Source organism: Mustela putorius, unplaced genomic scaffold (genome assembly GCF_011764305.1).
Source record: "Mustela putorius furo isolate JIRA1106 unplaced genomic scaffold, ASM1176430v1.1 tig00000095_pilon_pilon_pilon, whole genome shotgun sequence".
Lineage (NCBI taxonomy): Eukaryota > Metazoa > Chordata > Mammalia > Carnivora > Mustelidae > Mustela > Mustela putorius.
The window spans coordinates 32,510,910-32,532,500 of record NW_025421280.1 but is presented as its reverse complement, the minus strand read 5'-3'; the positions used below and the strand labels follow the sequence as shown (position 1 = coordinate 32,532,500).

The 21,591-nt window shown below is 56.8% G+C and overlaps 2 protein-coding genes and 1 non-coding gene across 13 annotated transcripts in view; all 3 read right to left on the bottom strand.

Annotated features, from left to right (window-relative positions):
• Positions 1-1,385, bottom strand: part of FBXW9 (F-box and WD repeat domain containing 9) — a 5,251-nt gene extending 3,866 nt beyond the window's left edge. The window contains exon 1 of one of the 4 annotated variants that reach the window (XM_004748365.3): positions 870-1,385. In XM_004748365.3, the coding sequence (XP_004748422.1) occupies positions 870-1,278 (409 nt within the window). In that variant the 5' untranslated portion in view covers positions 1,279-1,385. The remainder of the gene's footprint in view (positions 1-869) is intronic. The other 3 variants (XM_045083559.1, XM_013054121.2, XM_004748366.3) reach the window with 3 other exon arrangements.
• Positions 1,386-2,640: 1,255 nt separating this feature from the next.
• TNPO2 (transportin 2) lies at positions 2,641-20,460 on the bottom strand. 8 transcript variants are annotated; one of them, XM_045083524.1, is made up of 25 exons: positions 20,387-20,460; positions 18,062-18,173; positions 17,322-17,397; positions 17,085-17,234; positions 14,163-14,269; positions 13,945-14,078; positions 13,786-13,867; positions 13,589-13,711; positions 13,365-13,483; positions 12,495-12,555; positions 12,229-12,394; positions 11,866-12,018; positions 9,469-9,694; positions 9,092-9,263; positions 8,538-8,624; positions 8,350-8,457; positions 8,100-8,258; positions 6,941-7,028; positions 6,659-6,757; positions 6,005-6,100; positions 5,633-5,738; positions 5,272-5,371; positions 5,118-5,192; positions 4,849-4,976; positions 2,641-4,764 (listed from the first exon to the last, which is right to left on the bottom strand). In XM_045083524.1, the coding sequence occupies exons 2-24, from the start codon at positions 18,158-18,160 to the stop codon at positions 4,869-4,871; spliced, it is 2,694 nt and encodes an 897-aa protein (XP_044939459.1). In that variant the 5' UTR covers positions 18,161-18,173; positions 20,387-20,460; the 3' UTR covers positions 2,641-4,764; positions 4,849-4,868. The 8 variants fall into 8 exon arrangements, 6 of the variants coding, with proteins under 6 accessions (XP_044939459.1, XP_004748424.1, XP_044939483.1 ...); XM_004748367.3 differs by lacking the exon at positions 20,387-20,460 and adding an exon at positions 19,643-19,797; XM_045083548.1 differs by lacking the exon at positions 20,387-20,460 and adding an exon at positions 19,643-19,797 and having other exon boundaries at positions 4,875-4,976; positions 5,633-5,708.
• On the bottom strand, positions 9,343-9,411 carry LOC123394505. The gene has a single exon (XR_006609281.1). It is a non-coding gene; the product is annotated as a small nucleolar RNA SNORD41 (small nucleolar RNA).
• Positions 20,461-21,591: the final 1,131 nt, after the last annotated feature.

Below are 21,591 nucleotides of genomic sequence, written 5' to 3'. Positions count from 1 at the left end.
TCTCAACCCCTGACCCAAGTGTGGAGGACAGTAGCCTCAGGATGTTAAGGTCCTGCCTCAACCCTCAGGCAAAGCATCAGAACTAGGACATTTTGCCTCCACAATCTCAACCAAACCCAGGGAAGTGTTCTCAGATTAGTTTCTGTAAACGTGGGAACCTTGTCAAGTGACTCAAGGGCTAGATGCAGAGATTCAGTGGTATAATGGGGCACGACCAACTATGTTTATCAGGCTGTTCGGGAAAGCCCCACCAGTTGAAGCTGACCAAGCTGTCTTATCCCCCAGCTATCAGTGACCTCAGGGACAGGAGGAATTACCACCAGCCCCCTGCCTAGGTTAGACCCTGGGCTTGAGGATTTATCTGTGATTGCTAGTAGCAGGGATCCTAACCTCTTAAGATGTGGCTTGATTTAAAGGTTGCAGGCTCGGGCCTTTAGTCCCTGCCCCATCCCTACCTAGATCAAGACTGTAAGGGTGGGGAGCTTTGACATCATCAATTGCTAGCTCAGCATCTATACCCAGAGGATTCTTGGCCTTACCCTGAACCCCAAGAGATTCCAATTGCTAAGACTTCAAGTCCCTGTGTCAACCTCCAGCCAGGGGTCAGGTCTGTGGTACCACCAGACCCGTAGCCTAAGGCTCATTGGATCCTGAGTTCAGCGACCCCAGCCCCCCAAGGTAGATTTCCAGAGCCCCAGGAGCCCCAGCGCCTAGCTCATGGTGCACCAAGAGGTCAAGGGCTTTGGCAGCATCGATAACTACCTCAGCCTCCACCCAAGCCAGGCCAACCAGGAAGCGTGCTTCAGGGCGGTGCTCACAGCATCCCAGCCTAACCTGGGCAGCTGACCCCGGCCCCCAGGCGCGCGCACCTTCTACCACTGGGTAGGGCGCGCGCACGCGGCGCTGCGCGCGTAGCCTCCAGGTGACCCGGTCACGCACGAGGTCGCGCAGCGTGTGGCACACGCGTGGCAGGACGTGGAGCACCAGGCGGGCGTCTAGGTAGGCGCAGATCTCGAGCAGCAGCTCCGGAGGAAGGCTCAGCAGTCCCGGGACCCCCACGGGCGCACCCTTGGACGCCGCCCGCGGCTCCAGGGCGCCAGGGGATGCGACGGGCGCGGACAGCAAAGGGGCGCGTGGGGGCCCCTCCCCGACTTTCGGCGGACTGAGCACGCGGGCCACGTAAGCCTCGGCCTGCGCGTCGGGGTCGGGCTCCGACTCCGGGTCCGAGTCATCTTCCCAGGCGCGGGGATCGTCTCGCGGCCCTGGGGGCAGCTCCATGGCGACCGGGGTGGGCGCGGCCAGCCGGGCCCTGTCAGCCGAGGGCCCGCGTCCCGTCTCCTAGGCAGCGCAAAGGCACTTCCGGCGCCGCTTGATGACGTGTCGGCGCAGCGCCGACCGGAAAGGAGTGCCACGTGCGGGAACAGGTCGGGTGTTAGAATCACGCTGTTCTGAGGGCTCCGGTGGTGCAGCTGCGGCAGCCTTGGGCTAGAAAATGCCTATTCCTGTTTCCAGCGTTTGTTAAACAGGCATCTGTGGCGGAGCTGATGCGGACGGGCGGCTGAGCATGGCTCGACGCGGTTCTGTCCAAAGCACCTCTCACAGGTGGCACTGAGCTTAGAAATGCAGCCCCTGAGTTGAGGCTAAACCGCAGGGGGATTCCAACTCCTTCCGGAAACAGAAACGTGCAGCTCTACCGCAGGGGCTTCAAGTTCTCTGAATTATCTACCACCGCCCTATCTCTTATTTATCGAAAGCGTCTCTTGAGCCAGGCAGTATTAACCGATCCATGTAAATGTCTCAGAGCATTGCTGTTCAGCCTCTTTGGATATCCACGTGGCTCTTTGCTCAGCTATCACCTTCGCAGTGAGGCCTTCTCAGAGTATCCTACTGTAAAGCTGACCATCTTACCAACGTTCTCTCTCCCCTCCCAACTTCTTCTCTATGGGACATACCACTGTTCCGCAGTTTATCTCCTATTCGCTCACCAGAATGTACAACACGTTTGTTGAATGAATGCTGGGTATATGTCAATGTCAGGTTTTTGTTTCTTTTCCCAAGTCCATGCAGGTGACCTTTGGCCAGGTTGAAGTAGCAGCAAGATTTTATTGAGGCTGTGTGTCCCAAGAACTTACCAATTCTCATTTGCCTCTGTAATGCTGCTCACACCTACCAGACCTCCCACAGGCCAAGTGCCAAGCTTAGCTTCCTACAAAACTGTCCAACCTGCCCAGTGACCCAGAGTTGTGAGGCTAACCAAAGATGAGGGTGCCACAAAACTGCCCCTTAATTTAGTGTAAGGCAATGGGATCTTGAACTTGGGCTGTGACACTAATGGCTCCCTTTTAAACTGAGCTCAAGACATTCAGTGAGCTGTAACTCTGTTCCAGGGGACACCACACATGTGTGTGTTACCACATCTAATCTTTTTCCTTCACATTCACCTTCCCATTTTACCGGGAAGGAAATTGAGAGGCTTGGGGTCCCAAGAAATGTGCCTGGGTAACACCTACTTATTTCCCTCCTCCCGAATTATTTCCTGAGTCCTGTGCATCCCCATTTCTAAGACATTCCAAGCCCCCCTCCACATCTTTTCTCTACTGCCAAAGCCAAGCATACAGGAGGCCAGATCGAGACCAAGGGTTTCACAAGAAACTGATCTTTACTCAACAAAGTTCTACACAAGTGGAATCTCACGCCACCTTGGCGCCAATCCCCAGCACAGCACAGTAACAAATGGACAGACCCTGGAGCCCGTAGGAGGAGGGGGTGAGGAGGAAGGAGGGATGTGGGACAAAGAGGGACTGCAGATCGAGGCCAGTCAGGGTCCGCAGCCCTGGGCAGGGGAGAGGGTTGAGAAGCTGAAACTTCGTTGTGCAAAAATCAACCAAAAATAAATTAAAAAATTAAATAGTTTTCTTAAAAAAAAAAAAAAAAGAAGAAGAAGAAGAAGAAGAAGAAGAAAAAGAAGAGGAAGAAGAAAAGAAAGAGAACTAGAACCAGGCTCCCCTTCCCTGAAGGTGGCTGGAGCCCCCCATCCTGGGTGGAGAAGGGGTCACCAATCCCATCAGACACCCAATCCGTCCACACACCCCAAGACCCAGCAGAGGATGCTCCAAAGAACTGGATTACCAGAAAATTAAATGGTACCTAATTTTTTTTTTCTTTTTTTAAACAAATGGCTTCCAGAGACCTGCTGGAGTTTCACAGGGTAGGGAAGCCAGCAGAGTTAATGGAATGTGCACCAAGTGCCCCTCGGAATAGAGGCAGGGCCCAACCTTGTCTGGGAAAGACAAAGGGCTATGATGGGTCTGGGTCCAGGGCCCTGTAGGGATGAACAGAACAAGCCCCGGGATGTAGGAATCCAGTCAAAGCCCCACATAACCCCCAAAAGGCCCCCCAGAAAAGTAAAAGTAGGGGAGGAGAAAAAGGAAAACCGTAAGGGGGCTGCAGGGCCCGGTTCAGTTTTGAGGCCAACTGGGAAGTAACCATGGCCCCTCTCTGGGGTGCCTCCCACACGGTAACTGCATCCCCAGCCCATCCCAGAATTTCCTCTGGAATCACTGTCCATGGGGTCTTCTAGCCCACAGGGAGCTGTTGATGAACAGGATGCCCCAGGGACAGAGAGTGGGATCAAGAGGTGGACCACATTCTCCTCCTCCAAAGGGCTCAATTTCCTTCTTGCCAGAACATAAGCTTTCATCCCTGATCCCATGGATTAAATGGCCCAGCCCCAGCCCTCATGTTAAAACTCAGGCTGGAACCTGAGAGGAGGGCTCTCAAAAGCACAGAGAAACGGGCTGCCCTTGAAACAGACTTGCTTATGGAGAGATGCAGGGGTAGGGATCAGCAGCTCTGGCTGCCCCCAGCTCTCTTCAGGAAAAAGACCCTGGCCCAGTGTCTTCAAAAGTCACTGGGGCACAGTGGTGGTGGTGGTGGTGGTGGGTTGGGGTGGGGGTGGCGGGGAGAAAGGGCAGCCTCTGGCCAGACCCAGCCCCTCTGGCAGTCCCCCGCTCTTCTGGCTGGGACAGAGCAAGGATGGGGGACACACAGGCTGCGGCTGCCACAGAGCTGGCAGGAAGTGTGCGGAGCAGGTCCCAAGCGTGCGCGTGCTGACTTGGGCGGCCCAGAGATGGCCGTCCTTGTCCCCCGCCCCAGGGTCCCAGCGGAGGCCCCCAACCCACCCAGCCCTCCCCAATCACCAATTCCGGCAAAACAGCAGAAGCTTCTTAAACTCTAGATGCAGGTTACACGGAAGGCCTTACGGGTTAACTCAGGGGTTCACTAATTCTACTGTCTCCATGCAGTCGGGGAAATGGTGGGGCGGCTGGCCCAGCCCGGCTGGCTGTGGCGCCGCACATGCGTGTGTCCACGTGTGCACATGTGAGTGGACGTGTCTCTACAAGGACCCCCCTCCCCGCCTGCTTTCCCCTCGCCTCATCCTAAGCCGGATTTGGTCGGCCGTGTTGAATCTTCCCTCCCGCGAGGCTGGCCCACGTGGGCTGCCTGAGGTGACCCCGATGGAGAGCAAAGGGCCCTTGCTGCCAAGAAGTCCCCCCCCCTCCCATTTGTAGGATGAGTGTGGAGACCCCACCCACCTGCCCGCTGGCCGGCAGGCCACACACACACCCATGGCAGGTAGGTGGACGGGGAAGGCGTCTGGATTTGGGTCCCGCTCACTCCTCCCTAACCCCCCTCGACCAGGGCACGGCGACTTCTGGACGCAGCGCGCTCCCCAGCAACCCCTCCAACGACGCAGACAGAAACCTGTGGGGAGAGGCGGGGGTCAGGGCCTGCGCTCTGCACCCCCCTACCCAACACCAACGGCCCCCCGGCATGCGGCCTCCTCACCTGGCGGTCGTGATGCTCGTCTAGACCCCATAGAAGGCAGCCAGCCTCTCCTTGAGCAGAGGCGGGAACTGCTCTGAGAACTGCTGCCAGTTCTCCTCCCCAACTTGGTCTTTGAAGCCGTGGAGAATCTGCGGGGAAGCAGGAGGTGAGGCGCGCCCCGCAGCAGAGCCCTCTGAATGCAGCCTCTCCCCGGGGAGGCTCCCCCTCCCTGCCCCCACCCCACCGCCCGCTGCCTCCCAGGACAACATCAAGGCCAAGCAGGAGCTCACCTTATAAAACATGTCCCGAAGGTCGTCCTTCGGGCTCACCCAGGAGGCTACAGCGTCGCAGAAGAAAATAAAGTCCTGAAACGTGACAGGTCCTGTGTGAGGGGCCGCCCGAGCCCAGCCCCAGCGCCTTCCCTCTGAGCCCAGCGGCCCCGACCTGCACGACGCCCCCGGGGTTGACGCCTATCATCATGCAGATGCCTCGGAAGGCTGAGTCCTTCTCCTCGTTGTCCCTGATATTCCTGAGGGACGTGCACCTGTGGGGGAGGTGAGCGGCAGGCAGTCAGCTGGCGGGGCCGGGGCAGGATGGGCATCTGTGGGGGGCAGTGGGGTCGGGGAGGGGGGTGGTGGTGGAGCGGGGGTTCGGCAGGCGACGGGCTGGGACGGGCGTCCGGGAGCGGACACAGGCCTGGGAACGGGTCAGGCCCGCCCCACCCGCCCTGCTGCCCAACCCGCCCGACACAGGCCCCACTCGGGCTGGGGGAGGAGACACGGGGGGGGGATGGGGTGTCACACACCAGGGCCGGATGAACTGCTGCAGCATGGGGGCCACCTCCTGTGGGCACACGTAGCCCAGGCGGCCGATGGTGATGGCTGGAATGGCAGAGGGACTCGTCAGGCGACCTGCAACCCCGAGCGGCCCCGGGACGGTACGTGGCGGGGCCTCTGGCACGAGGCACCAGCCCCGCCCCGTGGGCCTCAAGGGAATAGGCCCCACCTGGGTCTCCCCCTGAGCCCAGCATCTTCCCTGGGGCTCTTCCAGAACCCCCTCTCGGGTCTTCCCAGACACCATCCCTGGTTCTTTCCCAAAGTCTCTTCACTGGTACCCTCCCGGCTGGGCAGCCCGAGTCCAGGTAAGGGAACAGCAACTGCTCAGGCCTGGTGCCCACCTGTGTTTTCTAGCAGTGTCTTGGGCGTGTTGGGCCGGTTGATGATCTCCACCAGGTTGTTGAGGACCATCTGCACGTAGGGCTGCATCTCCGCCCCTGGGGGACCCGTCAGTCAGAGCCCCGCGGAGCCCACAGCACCCCTGCTTATCCCCAGCTGCACCCAGACATTGGCCAACTGCAACCAGTGAGGGGACAAAGAACATTCTCCAGCTGGTGCCCGGCTCAGGACCCATGACCATCCAGGGACAGACCCACACCTTCCAAACACCAGAAGCTTCCTTGGAGTCACTGTTTAACACCAGGGTTAGGCCACCATTACCCACAGATTCCCTGTGGGGGGAGGGAGAGGGAAGACACGGCCTCAATCTCCCCAGCAATCACATTGGGCCTTTCAGCCAACTGCACAGGGCCGGAGGTCACAAACAGTCCAAACAGAACCCACTGCCCGTTCAGCCTCTTTGGAAAAACCAACCACGGCTGCACAGGATCCCGGAGGAAATGGACTCCGAGAAGTCTCCTTGCATGCCCCACCACAGAGGCGCTCAAGAAGCCCCAGGGCTCTCTTATGTGGACCTGTCAGGCCGAGGCCGGGTCCAGCGCCCCGCGGGGAACGGGCCATCAAGGAGTGAGGGGCGGGAACTGCCAGGGACTCACCCATCTGCATGCAGATCTCACCGATGGCCCAGGTGGCATTGTTGCAGACAGAGATGAACTCAGGGTTCAGGTTGGTGCCCAGGATGGGCATGAACTCGGCTGGTGGGGAGAAGGAGTGTTGAGCAGGAGGGCCAGCCAGGGCGAGCTCCTGGACCCGGCCCGGCTGACCCCATCAGACAGTACGAATACGACCCAGTTTGGTCACTGTCCTCCCAAAGTCATTTCTTCATCACTTGAGGCCCGAGTTGGGGTCATGGGGTCATGAAAAGAGTGGCGTCCTACCGATACAGGGCTTGACGTGGATGAAGCAGGCTTTGGTGAGATCTCCCAGGAGGGCGAAGGAGCTCTGCCGGACTTCAGGCATGGAGTCCTGGGGGGGGCGGGTCAGAGAAGGGTCAGTGTGGCAAGGCTCCGTGCCCTCCAACCAGCTGGGGTCCTGACTAGTCCCTCAGGGTAGGGCAGCTGGGGGAGCAGTCCCTGGGGCACAGCCTGACCCTGTCACTCCCCATCACGGGCCCCATCTGTAAAGCTGGGACTCGGGGCACACTGAACCACTGTCTACCCCTGCCTCGCTTGGGGTACCACTAGGCAGGGAGCAGTCCTAGCCGCTGCCCACCCTGACACACCGGGCATGCGTGTGGTACAGAGCTAGGGGGAGCTTCTGCTTTTTTTTTTTTTTTTTTTTTTTAAAGATTTTATTTATTTATTTGACAGAGAGAGATCACAAGTAGGCAGAAAGGCAGGCAGAGAGAGAGAGAGAGAGAGGAGGAAGCAGGCTCCCTGCTGAGCAGAGAGCCCAATGTGGGACTCGATCCCAGGACCCTGAGATCATGACCTGAGCTGAAGGCAGCGGCTTAACCCACTGAGCCACCCAGGCGCCCGAGCTTCTGCTTTTGTATTTCTTCCACTTTTTTCTTTTAATGTCATGTCCTTGCCCAGCGTGGGGCTAGAACTCACAACCCTGACTGAGATCAAGAGTCACGTGCTCTACCGACTGAGCCGGCCAGGCACCTCTCGTTTTTCTTTTTATTTATTTTTTTTAAAGATTTTATTGATTTATTTGAGAGAGAGACAGTGAGAGAGAGCATGAGCGAGGAGAAGGTCAGAGGGAGAAGCAGACTCCCCATGGAGCTGGGAGCCCCATGCGGGACTCGATCCCGGGACTCTGGGATCATGACCTGAGCCGAAGGCAGTCGTCCAACCAACTGAGCCACCCATGCGTCCCTCGTTTTTCTTTTTTAATTTTCTCTGTCGTTACCTTATTCAATGAGATTTGAGTCATGTCTTATTTGAATCACGTTTTAAAATAAAGACAAGCATGTTTCTCCCCCGTGGGTCCCCTCCTCCAGATGTCCGCTCGGCACCCCAGGGCCTCACGTCACCACAGGAGGCCTGCCCCGCCGCCAGCAGGCTCACGGGGTGGGGGTGGGGGGCCACCCACCTGCATGCACTGGAACAGCAGCGTCATGATGTTGCTGCGGGCCACCAGCTGTTCCACGTGGCCGCCCAGGCCCTCCGCCAGGCCGCTGAGCAGGTCCAGCGCCACGATCATGAAGTCCTTGTCGGGGGCCTCGTACTGCTCAGGGTGCTGGGTGTACATCTGGGCAAAGAAGGGGCGGCCAGGCAGGTAAGGGGAGCAGGCCGGAGCCAGGGTAGCCACAGAGGAGCGCAGGGGCTGGTGGGAGGCTCACCATGGCCTGGGCCAGAGTCTTCTGCACCAGGGTGACGCAGCGCTGGTAGACGGGCTCGCAGTAGGGCAGGAAGCCGCTCTGCAGGGCAGTGGCCACCGACGACAGGCACTGGTTGGGAGGAGGGCAGGAGAGGTGAATTCGGGAAGGATGGGGCGGGGCATTTGGGAGCCGGCCAGGAGCCCACCCACCTCCAACAGAGGAAAGAGGTCCTTGTCTTCATCCTTGAGCTCATTCCACTTCTGGATCAGCGGAGGCATCAGCTTCTGGATGTATTCCTGGAGAGGGAGCAAGAAGTTGGGGCTTCCTGGGGGGGGGGCAGCCTGGCACCAGCAGGGCTCCCTGTGACTCAGAGGCACCTACTGCCTGAGCGATGAGATCTGAGCTCCTTGCTGTGGCTCAGGGGGCCCTATGAGGCCCTGCCATCCAGCCAGACCTCCAGGCCTGGCTCAGCGGCTCCCTTCTCACTGTCCCTGCCCCACCCAGCCCACTCTGCCCCCTCGGAGCCAGGGTCAGCTCCTCCTGGTTCCCACAGGCCCCTGAGCTTCCCCAGCACAGCACTTACCACGCTGTCTCATAACTGTCTGTCTCCCCCACTAGACTGAGAGCAGGGCGAGGGCGGGGGCCAGGTCTGTCTGCCTGTTGAGGTCACGGCCATGTCCCTGGCGTGCGACACAGGGTCCCCGCCAGGTCACTGGCAGCAGAGGAGCACAGGGCTCAAGAGGGAGATGCTGTGGGGTCTCACCGGCTGGTTGAGGTGGTGGCCCACAGAGTCAGCCAGGGTGCCGATAGCATCATAGAGGATGAGCAGGTTCTTGTGCTGGTACTTGCCGAAGGCGAAGACAAGGGTGTCCAGGATATAGCTGAGGTAGGGCACCAGCTCCGTGCAGGCCTCCTCCTCCAGGGTGGCAAAGGCACTGGAGTGGGGAAGGGGTTTAGTGGGCGGCCACAGGTGGGGCTGGGCCTGCGGGGGACGGGAGGGGAAAGGGATGCCCTTGGGATCAGACAGTACGAATACGTGAGAAATCAGCACGATGTCAAGATCACGAGCGTCATCACTTCCCAGAAGGCAGCTGGTGGGGCAGGGGTGGGGGCCGCGGGGGGCCGGGGGTCGAGGGTCACCTGCAAGCCGCCTCCTGCACCCTCTTGTTGCCATCCAGGATACGCTTGAGCAGCTCCGTCATCAGGGGCTTGAGGTGCATGTCGGGGGGCTGGCTGACCACCCAGTGGGCGTAGCGGCTCAGCGTCCAGCAGGCAATGGAGCGGACGAGGGCCTTCTTGTCCGACAGGCACTGGATGAGGTGCGGGATCAGCTCAGGCAGGTAGGGCACCATGCCCTGCATGCAGCCTGCAGGGACAGACAAGGGGGCAAGCCTGAGCCCCGCCGGAGCCAGCCACAGCCACCCTCCTGGGCAGAGCTGAGCAGCACCTAACGCGGGGGACGCCGAGGCTGGGAAAGCCAGGCTGGAGGCGGCATCCGAATCTGCCTTTCCCCTCCGTCGGCGCCACCCTGGCACAGTCACTCACAGATTCACAGATGGTCGGGCAGCACAGTGACCAACATGGATAGAATGTAATTTTCTTCCAATTTTTAAAATTTTATTTATTTTGGGGGGCACCTAGGTGGCTCAGTCATTAAGCGTCTGCCTTAAGCTCAGGTCATGATCCCAGGGATCTGGGATCAAGCCCTTCATCGGGCTCCCTTGCTTGGCAGGAAGCCTGCTTCTCCCTCTCCCACTCCCCCTTGCTTGTGTTCCCTCTCTCCTGGTGTCTCTCTCTGTCAAACAAATAAATAGAAATCTTAAAAAGAAAATTATTTTTTATTTTTTTAAGTAGGCTGCATGCCCTGCTTGGTTGGAGCCTAGTGCAGGGCTTGAACTCATAGCCCTGAGAATTAAAGCCTGAGCTAAGATCAAGAGTCAGATGCTTGATCAACTGAGCCACGCAGGCGCCTCTTTATTTTTTTTTTTAAACTTAGGCAATACAGGGGCGCCTGGGTGGCACAGTGAGCTAAAGCCTCTGCCTTTGGCTCAGGTCATGATCTCAGGGTCTTGGGATTAAGCCCCGAATGGGGCTCTCTGCTCAGTAGGGCGCCTGCTTCCCTCTCTCTCTCTCTGCCTGCCTCTCTGCCTACTTGTGATCTCTGTCAAATAAATAAATAATATCTTTAAAAAAACAATAATAAAAAAATAAATTTTTAAAATTTTATTTATTTTGGAGGGCGCCTGGGTGGTTCAGTGGGTTAAAGCCTCTGCCTTCAGCTCAGGTCATGATCCTGGGGTCCTGGGATCGAGCCCCACAAAGGGCTCTCTGCTCAGCAGAGCCTGCTTCCCACCCCTCCTCTGCCTGCCTCTCTGCCTACTTGTGAGCTCTGTCAAATAAATAAAATCTTTAAAATAAGTAAATAAATTAAAATTTAAAAAATAATAATAAAGTAAATAAATAAATACTTAGGCTCTACACCCAATGTGGGGCTCGAACTCTCGACCCTAAGACCAAGAGTCGAATGTTCCACTGACAGCCAGGCACCCAAGTACTTTTCTTCTGAAACATTTCTTAGATGTTTATGAGTTTTCTAGTTTTCATCTTTTGGAAAACAAAACAAAACAAAACACATAAACAGGGACGCCTGGGTGGCTCAATCAACTGAGTATCTGCCTTCAGCTCGGGTCGTGGTCTCAGGGTCCTGGGATCGAGTCCCACATCAGACAGTCTGCTTCTCCCTCTCCCACTTCCTCTCCATGATCTCTTGATCTCGCTCTCCCTCAAGTTATTAAAACAAAACAAAAAAAAAAAACTGTGAACGTAGCTCCTGTTCGGAGAACACAGATAACAGCACACCACCTAATAATCCGAGACCCAAGGGTCAATTCCTCTAAAATTTTCTCCCATTAAAATCTTTTCGCAGAACCTTCAGGAAGCCCGTGAACATAAGCACACGTGACGTTACCGTAACATGCGCTGTGCTTATCATACAAGGAAACCTTTCCTTAACTAAATTTCAAAAGCTCACCAGGGTGAAGGCTGCTGCTGCTGGGCCTGAACCTCGCACGACAGGCCTGGACGCTGCGGCACCTGCTCCCAAGTGACGCGGGTAACACACCCGTGGGTGGCCCGGGAAGCGGTATGATGGTGTCAACTTCCCGCCCCCCCGCCCCATTTCCCCATCTGCGCACCCCCACCTCATCAGGAGGGCTGCCTGTTGTTACTGTTGTAGCCCTAACTGTGCCGAACTCCTCACAGAACTGCTGTCGGCAAGAATTAGAGGGAGGGCTTGCGTCGTGGCGCCCAGGGGTTCCGTTCAGGCCCAGAGGCAGAGGGGAAGATTCCTGTCCCAGAGCTGTTTGGTGGGGACCGAGCAGGCCTCTGAGAGAGAGAAAGAACCTGCGGCTGGGCTCAGCCAGGCTCAGCCGGGCCCCACGGCTACGCAGCACAGCCCGGCCCGGGCCAGCTCCGGAGTGCCGCGCCAGCACAGGGCTCGAGGTCAGGCCCTTCCATGCCAGCCAGCGGGGCACTCACCCTCAGCGATGGCGCCCAGCACCAGGATGCCTGACTCTTTGACCACCCACTCAGGGTGGAAGAGGAGTCCCTTGAGCAGGGGGAGTAGGTGGGGCAGCAGCTCCTCCCGGAAGACATTGGCCAGGACGTCCAGCGCAGCTGCCGAGCACTTCCCTGGGACAGGAGGGGAGATGAGGCGGCAGGTTCAGGGAAGCCCTTTTGGACGGGCTGCCAGCCTCCTAGACTTGAGCCCCAGGATCAGAGATCATGTGGGCACCTTCACCATCTGCTCTGAGTAGGCCTCTCATCGCCTCCCGAGAGAGGCAGCCCCTGGGCTTGCTGCCCTCCCCCACCCAGCCAGCCCCCACAGGCCAGGCCACGCACTCAGATTCCAGTCAGACAAAGCATCGTCATCATCATCGTCCTCTGCGTCCTCCGAGCCATCGGGCCGCTCAGCCTCATGGGGCAGTGTCACTGTGCGGGACTTATGGAAACGTGGCTTGATGTCCTGCTCGCTGTCAGGGACTGCCTCGTCCTCCTCCACGTCCCCCTGTGGGGCCGGGCAGACCACTAAGCACCAGCGGGGCCCCCAGCCTCAATGCCCCAGCCCTCACCTGCCCATTCATGCCCGACAGTGGGCCCTGACTGACCTTGAGCAGAATGATGTCGATTTCTGAGTATTTCATCCCATTCACCAGGATGGGGATCAACCTGTTGGGAGAGACGCTGCTCATCGAGGGGGAAGCGTCGAGCCAGAAGCAATGTATGGAACTTAGGGGTATTATCCTGATCTAGTTCTAGCCGCTGGGACTAAGACAAAGTGGACACCACTCCTAGCTCCACAAGAGGGTTCCTGACCCAGACCTGGCCACTCAGGGAATTCTAGACCTCTGAATACACCGAAAAGCTTAGGACAGTGGCTGCTCCCTAGCATACTGTAAGGCAAGGAGGACTTAGGATTCTTCCCCAGGATGGGCCAGGTCAAACAAGCCAATAGGCAGGGCAGCTGGTCTCCCCAGCTGGACTCCATGCACCTGGGGACTAGAAACTTTGATTCATGACTCAGCGGTAGGCAAGTGATCCAAGTTAGTCAAGGAGGGTCAGCCCTAGGACTTGTGCTGCAGGTACTAGCTGAGACAGAATTTCTTTCCTCTGAGGTCCCTAAGCTTGAAGGTAGCAGAAAGCTACAGCACTACAAAGGAGGAAGGTCGGGCCTGATGACAAAGACAGCACAGAGTGTGTAGATCTGAGACCATACTGACGTCTTTTACATCCTTTGAGCACCTGGATCCAGCTATACTTGAAGCCTCTGTCAACTTTTCATTTTTTTCACCTATAACTTACCTAATTTCTAAGTCATTTAAGACTACCATACTTGCTAAATAAACATACGCGGGGACAGAAAGTAAAGGGAGGTAGAGAATACAGACTGAAGGTAACACAGGGGATAACCAGACGGAAGGCAGAGCACAGCAAGGGACAGAGGCAGAGGCGGGGCAGAGGGCAGGAGTGGCACTCACTGGACCAGGTGAGAGGCCAGGACTTCCTTGCAGATGGGCTGCTCGGCCAGCGTCAGCCAGAACTCACAGGCCTCCAGGGCCACGTTCTCATCATGGTCCTGGGTCCTCTGCAGCATGTACTAGGGCAGAGTGGGAGAAAGGCTAAGGCCTGGTCGAGCCAGGGGTGCCTCCCCTAACCCACCGCCTGCCCCCCAGCACGCGTGCGCCTGCCTGGCAGGGCTCACCTGGATGATGCTGTGCATGTGGGGGATGAGCCTGTCAATCCGCACTTCCAGCAGCATCACCAGGGCACGGCACACGTTCTTCCGCACCTCAGGGTCATCGTCCACGGCCAGGGCGAACAGGTGCTGCAGGGAAGGTGGGATCAGCGGCAGCATGGCCCTCGGCTCTTGCCCTGCTCACCCCCGGCCCGGCAGCCCACCTCGATGAACGTGTCGATGTTGTCCATCAGCGCCTGGGCCCGGTCCATGATGAACTGGTTCACGCAGGCGATGGCATGGGACCTGAAAGCGAGCGGGCACCTGGGTCAACCCTGACCCGGCCCCCTCCAGCCCTCTCCCCGCCCAGGAGTCACACTCACCGGATCTTTGGGCTGCAGTGCTTGAAGAACTGTAAGAACTTAGGGATCATGATGTTGAGAGGCCTATTGAGGGCATCACTGTCCAGGAGCTCAGATGAGTCTTCGCAGATCTTCTGCAGGGCTCCGAAGGCTCCCTGAGTAGAGAGGAGTAGGCAGACAGCTGTGAACCCCGGCCCCGTCCCAGCTCCCACCCAGGTGGGCCACAGCTGGTCACCTACCTCACAGGTGTTATAATCCTCCGAGTTGAGGAGGTTGCACAGCTGGGGCAGCAGCTCGGGCCACATCTGCAGCTCGCCCTTGGAAGCGATGGTGGTGATGAGAATGCCTGGGGCAGCCGGGAGAGGGCGCTGCCTCAGGCTGGGGGCTGGGAGCGGGCCCGCCGCACTCGCTCCGCGGGCTCACAGGCTGGCTGTGTGCAGTCCCCCAGAAGCCCTACCCTTTCGAGTTCCTCTGAGCCTTACTGTAAGCCAGCTCCGCTGCAGGTTCTGGGATGCAGCACAGAACTAAACGCAAAATCCCTGCTATTGGGAGCTATCTAGTGAGAGAGGTTTCAAGGTAAAAATAAGTCAGCAAGGGGCACCTGGGTAGCTCAGTTATTAAGCGTCTGCCTTCGGCTCAGGTCATGATCCCAGTGTGCTGGGACCGAGCCCCGCATCGGCTCCCTGCTCAGCAGGAAGCCTGCTTCTCCTTCTCCCACACCCCCTGCTTCTGTTCCCTCTCGCTGTTGTCTGTCTCTGTCAAAAAAATAAATAAAATCTCGGGGCACCTGGGTGGCTCAGTGGGTTAAAGCCTCTGCCTTTGGCTCAGGTCATGATCCCAGGGTCCTGGGATGGAGCCCCACATGGGGTTCTCTGCCTGCTTCTCTACCTACTTGTGATCTCCGTCTGTCAAATAAATAAATAAAATCTTTTAAACATATACATATGTATGTGTATATACATATATATTTTTTTCTTTTTTTAAAGTTAACAAATATATAAATAAACCAGCAAAAGACCTGGGAGGCTAGGTGCCGAAAGCTAAGGGGGGGTAGTAAAGCAGAGAAGACGGCAGGCAACGGCTGAGGTTGAGGGCAGCAATTTTTTTTTTTTAAGTTAATTTGTGTATTTATTTTTTCAGTAATCTCTACACCCAGCGTGGGGCTTGGACTTATGATCCCGAGATCGAGAGTCTCAGGCTCCTCTGACCAAATCAGCCAGTTGCCCCATTTTAAAAATGGGTGGCTAGGGGCACCTGGGTCGCTCAGTGGGTTAAAGCCTCTGCTTTCATCTCAGGTCATGATCCCAGGGTCCTGGGATGGAGCCCCGCATCAGGCTCTCTGCTCAGCGGGGAGCCTGCTTCCACCTCTCTCTCTATCTGTCTGCCTCTCTGCCTACTTGTGATCTCTGTCGGTCAAATAAATAAATAAAATCTTTAAAAAAAAAAAAATGGGTGGCTAGAACAGGCCTCACCCAAGGTAATACCTTGCCATCTGAGCAAAGACCTGAAAGAGATGAGGAAGGAGCTGTCCAATTCCCCGGGGCAAGAGCGTCCTGCTGCCCAGACAGAGGGAAAGGCAGGCGCGCAAAAGGCCTGGGGCAAGGGCAGGCCAGGTGTGCTCCAAGATGGGTGAGGAGTCAGAGGGCGGAGGTGGGGGCAGGCAGAGGGAGGTGGTGAGGGCTGAGAGGTGACAGGCGCAGGTTGTGGCAGCCTGTAAAGCCCTGGGGAGACTTTGAAGCCCATGGGCAGCCTGCAATAGGCATGCGCGGCGCGAGGGCCAAGAGGCAGCCGAGCTGAAGTAGGGCGAGAGCAGTGCAGAGAGGGTACTAGAAGCCAGGAGGTGGCAGTGTTTTCCCAGCAGGGATAACTCTGCCCGGCCATCCCTCCAGATGACCCTGCCTCCTGCTTCTGCTCTAGGGAAGATGTTACCTGCGCAAGGGAGACTGTGAGGACTTGGGAATGCAGTCCCAGTCCCAGTTCCATCCCTGCTGTGCAACCTTGGCCACATGGCCCAACCTCTCTGTGGTTCACTGGCGGATAAAAGAACCTGTTCCTAGGGCTACTAGAAGTTTCAATACCTTAATTCAAACACTCAGAGCAGAACCTAGCTACGCAGTGAACTTGGTAAGTCCAGATCCTTCTGCTGGCCTCACAGGGGGTGTCATCAGGCCTATAGGTAGCAGGCCCCAAGATCAGGACTTCTAGCAAGACAGTATCTGGCTCACATGTAATACTATTTTTCTGTCTTTACTGCACATTTTTAACGTTGTGTTCCCTTTACTGCAAGCAAATGTTTTTTCTTTTAAAAGTCATATAGAACTTTCTTCTAAAGACAACTTTTAAAAGTTGTCATTAATCTAAACAATAAAAACAGAAGTCGGCTGTATGTCAACTACACCTCAGTAAAGGTAGAAAAAGAAGCAAGTCAGTAACAAAGAGCTGGGCTGGTGTTTCTCAGTAGCAAAGTGGCGGGAGGTAAAATTGATGGAGAATTCTCAGTTGTCCTTTTTTTTTTTTTTTTAAAGATTTTATTTATTTATTTGACAGAGTGAGAGATCACAGTAGGCAAGCAGAGAGAGAAGAAGAAGCAGGCTTTCCACTTAGCAGAGAACCTGATGTGCGGCTCGATCCCAGGAGCCTGAGATCATGAACTGGGCAGGAAGGCAGAGGCTTAACCCACTGAGCCACCCAGTCGCCCCCTCAGTTGTCCTGTTATCTTGCTCAGGCAGCCCTCCTGGGGGGTCAGGAAGGTCCAAACACAAACCAAACTTCCATTTCACCCCATCATTACTGGTGAGAACTAACTAAAAACACGAACTCCACAGGAGGGGGTGGGGGGCATGCACTTGTCTTCCGAGTGTGCTACACCCTCAGAATCTAAACAGAATCGTGGATATTGAGTGACCGCCTCCAGAGTGGGAATGGCTGTCTTGGGAGGGAGTGGTTCAGAGCACAGACCAGTGCTGGTTGCTTCTGAACTCTGCTACTCACCAAATAAGGCCCTTAACACCTCTGTGCCTCAGTGTCCTCCTCTGAAAAATGGCAACACCAACAGTAGTACTACCACCCACCGTACTGGAGCAGCCAGTGAATCGATGCCCTTAACACGCTGAAAAGCTCCTTCGCTGGGAGTAAGAACTCGGGGTGCCGCCCGCTCTCACCTATGGTAGCTCGGATGAGCGAGGAGGCATCGCCAATGTTGTTCAGGCACTCCTGCTTGATGAAGTCGGCCACGGGGGGCGGAAAGCTCTGGTAATGTGCCTTCACGTTGTTCTTAAGGATGAGACCGCTGAGGGAACGAGTTGGCTCATCTGAGGCAGGAAGGCAGAGGGTCAGGGGAGCACGGGGGAGAAAGAGGGGTCCCGCTAGAGTCCGGGGGGAGGGCACTGAGAGCATACCTTCCGACTTGAGTCTGGTCAGAACAAAGATTAGGTAGTTGTTGAAGTCGGGAAACTGGTTCAGTTGTTTGAGTTTCTGCCAGGCTGTTAAGGGACTTGGGAGACAAGGGCCTTCCCCAGGTGAGTTCCCTTACTGTCGTGTAGCCAAAAGTCCTTCTGACCATTGGGACCAGGCAGACAGCTCCTGAGACCCCACCTGTCAAGCCCCGGGCCAGAACAGCACAGTGCTGCAGGCACACCAGTATCACCAGGCGGGTGGGAGTCAGCAGGCCGGTGGGAAAGCACGCCTCAGCTTCCCATCCACTCTCTCAGACCTGGCTAGAGCAGGAGAGGGTTGCCAGAGCCACTCTGTCCAACCGAGGCAGCGGCTACTCAGTCCTGCTCATAAACAGTCCCATGTTGCCTGCTTTTTTAAAAAAGAAGGGAATCTATGTTTTCAAGTAAAAGTTGCTGATAGTTTAAATACCTTAAACTTTAACTTATTAAGTTTAACTAAGCATCGCGTGGGGAAAAGAAATGGTAACCACAAACCTAAGCAAAAACTAAGTGCCAGCCCCCTCCCCCACAGGGCCACATTACCTCTAGAAATGGGACCCAAGAATTCTAACCCTAAATTCTCTGCCAAAGCTAGCTCCTGCCCTAAGAGAGTCTGTGAACTTGGGATTTAGGGAGTCAAGCCCTTTCCCCTGGCCTTCAGGGTCTACCCTGTTCCCCCTAGACCCGGAAGGAAGGAAGGATACGTCCTGGACGATGCGCTGCGTGGCTGTGTTGGGTGACTGCGAGTCCTTGAGCAGCTGCAGGACCTGCTGCAGACCCTGCTCATCTGGCTGCCAGTCCATGGCGCAAGGTGAGCTGCGGGGGTAGGGGCCGGGGGTCAGCACTGGGTCCCAGGAGCCCCATGTGAGACCCGGGCTGAGCCCCAGGCAGCGCGACGGGAGCGCCCTCGGCAGATAGGCGGAGGCTGCCGATCCACACCAGCCCAAGTGCGGGGTCCCGGCCAGATGCGCCATCAACGACCGCGCGGTCTTGGGCTCGAGAGCGCAGGTGAGGGAAACTGGAAGCGGGCCGAGGGAGGCGGTGGCGGGGGCCGGCGGGGCCTCATCCGGCCCAGCACGGAGCCTTCGTCCCAGGGCGGCCCATGCCGCCTCCCCCGGCTGCGGGCGTTACGGCTTCCGCCAGCCTCAAGGCCGCCAGGCAAGGCCCCAGCCACCTCTCCATCCAGGGCCCTGCTCCAGACCGCGATAGCGCCCCTGTCCCCGCGATCTCCCTGGTCCAGACACGGTCCCCAAAGAGCCCTCTTCTTCCGAAATCCAGACCTCAAGCTCCAACAGATCCCAGGCGCCTCCTCCGCCTCGGTCTGGCCCCTGAGCCTCCCAGATGCACGGTCCCAAGGTACTCCAGTCGTCCCGATTTCTGCCACCTCCCCTAATCCGTTTCTCCAAACGGAGCCGGTTGCCAGACGCTCCTCTTTTTGGCCTAGCCAGACTCCATCCAGAGATTCCCCTTAATAGAGTCCGAAGCAATCCCCGGACAGGTCCTACTTGCCTCTCGGAATGAGAGCCTGCCAAGTCGGCCACCCTGTGAAAGATGACCCCTGGACAGGTCCCTGTCGCTTTCCCCAATCAGGTCTGGCCAAGTCTCCCCGCCACCACCACCTCCTGCCCTAGTCAGCATTAACTCCTGCTGGCAGATCTCTGTTGTTTCCCCCAATCAAGTTTGGACAAGGCCCCCAACACCTCGAAGTGGAAATCCACTTCTTCCGATCTCTGCAGCTTCCCTAGTTAGGCCCGGTCGAACACCTCCCAGAGCACTCCCCTCAACGGATCCTAGCGACGCCTCGAAGTGAGACCTAGCAAAGCCCTCTGGAACGAAGTCCGACGACCCTCCTTCTCAGGGTCCAAGAAGACCCCCAACTTTTCAATGAGACCTCGCCCAACCAGATCCAACCAAAGCCCTGTCGAAGTACCCCCCCACACACACCCGATCCTCGCGACGTTCCCCAATCAGGCCCTAAGCAGTCCCCAGGCGCTTCCCCCAGATCCCTTCCAGCCCGACCCCAGCCGCCCCACTGGCCCGATTCTCGAAGCACCGGGGTCTCGCCCGGCTCCGAGGCCCCGCCCCCTAGCCCCGGCTCGGTTTCCCCCTCCCCCGCCTCAGCCCGTTCTCACTGCCTCGCGAATGGGGCCCAAACCAGGTTCTCGGCCTTTCCCGGTCAGGCGCGGCTCCGACGGCCGGGCCGCGCGCAACGCAGATCCAGAGCCCCGGGAGGGTCAACGCAAGCCCGGGCTCAGCCGGTCGGACTTCGGGTAAGGCCCACTTACCCGGCCCCGGGTGGCAGCAGCGGCGCCGTGCGCTGCGGCTTCTCCTGAGACTCCCGCGGAAGGAGGGAGCCAAAGAGAGGGAATGAAAAAAAAAACGCGGCCGTGGATGAACCACGGCGGCTTCCGTACGCCGTTCAAATTGACCCAGCCGAGCCAATCGAAAGGCACAGCAGTAACACGTGGCCCGGCACGGGGGAGACCCAGGCCCCGCTGATGCCGGGTCACGTGACCGAAGTATTGGCGGCTCGCCTGGCCTCTCTGGCCGTTTGGTCTTCCCAGCGTCTCGTTTTCTCAGCGTCTCTCACGCCTGCCAGACAGCTGCTTCCTTATAGGAGCTGAGTTTGGTGGCGCATGGGACTTTCGGTATTTGGTGGGCCCGTGAACCTCTGGGCCACAGCCAGTTGTGCCTTTCACCCCCTTCTCTACGAATTCATAGAGGGCCTTTCCCCGCGCATCCAGAAGGTTCCTGAGAAGAGCACAGTAGGTGTTCTCAAGGAAAGATCGGAGGGAATTCCTCAGCCTAGCGTGAATATTAGACCCCAGACACAAAGGAAGGACTAAGCCACATAAAGGGAGTGCCTAAGATAGGCTGCGTTCCTGCAGAAGCCTCAGGCACATTTTGTGTATTTATTTTCCAGTACTGTTTGATACTTTTTACAAGGATATGAGAAAAACCCACAAGGATATAAAATTCTAAACGAAATGAATCAACGCTGAAGTGAAAGGGCTAACCTCTTTCCCTACCTGAAGCTGAATGAGCTGAAACAGACCAGGAAATTTAGGCAAGGGCAGGGTCATGATGAAAGACATCTTCGTAATCCTTGCGCCATCTAAGAACAAAGTAGGGCACCTCTTTTAAGAGTGGAGCAGCAGACGAGGGAGAAGCTAGAGACCCTGGGCCCTCTGTTTCCCCATGTCCTGGCCAGGCTGATACACAGATAGGCAACCAAAAAAAAAAAAGAAGAGGCAACCTAGGGCCACTCGGGAGTCTTAGTTTCCCAGCTAGTCAAATGGGCTTAAGACTAGTTTGCTGGGTTAGAGATCACCAAGTTAAGCATTACCAGGCCCGCTGCAAACTGTTCTTTGAAAACTTTCTTTAACCCTGAGAGTCTCAAGGCCATCCTTTCATTGTATTCAGCCACGCCCTAAGCCAATATTTACTGATTTTAATCAACTAGCCCTTTAATCTCCAAGGACAACCCAGCCCTGCCTTGAGGAACTTTTTGGCTCCATGAGTGGCAGGTCAGTTTTTGGTCCAACCTGAAGGAAGGGGACTGGTTTCTCAACCAACTTCCCCTTAGCCAAAGTCAGTGCCCCTCTGTTCATTTATGGAAAAAAGGTACCTAAGTCCTCTCCTTCCAGTCAGTACTGGGCCTTCCACACTTGGGAAGGGTCGGCTGGCGTCTAACGCCAGTCAGAGACTTACTAAAGGAGTAATCGGGTTTTACTTATTAAAACTGAAACCCAGTGGAGAGACACGTGCAGAAAGCAGCCGCTCACGCATGCGCAATGGCCTTCCCGCGCACACCCTGAGGAGCTGGAACTACAAATCCCGTCACACCGTGCGCTCGCGTCACCGTGCCTGCGGATTCTGGCTGTGGCTCAAAACCGTGTGGTTCGGAGAAACCCCCACCCCACCCCCCACCCCCACCCCGGCTGAAGGTGGGCCTTGAGCTGAAGGAAGAGTGATATTGAGGGACTGGGACTGGAAGTTTCGGGAGGGGGTGCTAATGGAGTTTTCTGCTCAGGGTTGGGAGTTGCCCCAGATAAGGGTCAGATGGGAAGAGGGCTGGAGATGCGCGAGAGAATTTCATGCTCACCCTCTCCTGTTTATGTGTCAAGTTTCCAGTGGTCCTGCGCAAGCCTCGGGAGCGAAGAGAGTCAGGCAGAATAAAGTGACCCCTGCTGTCTTTGTGGTCCACGATACTAGCCCTCGTATAATCACACAA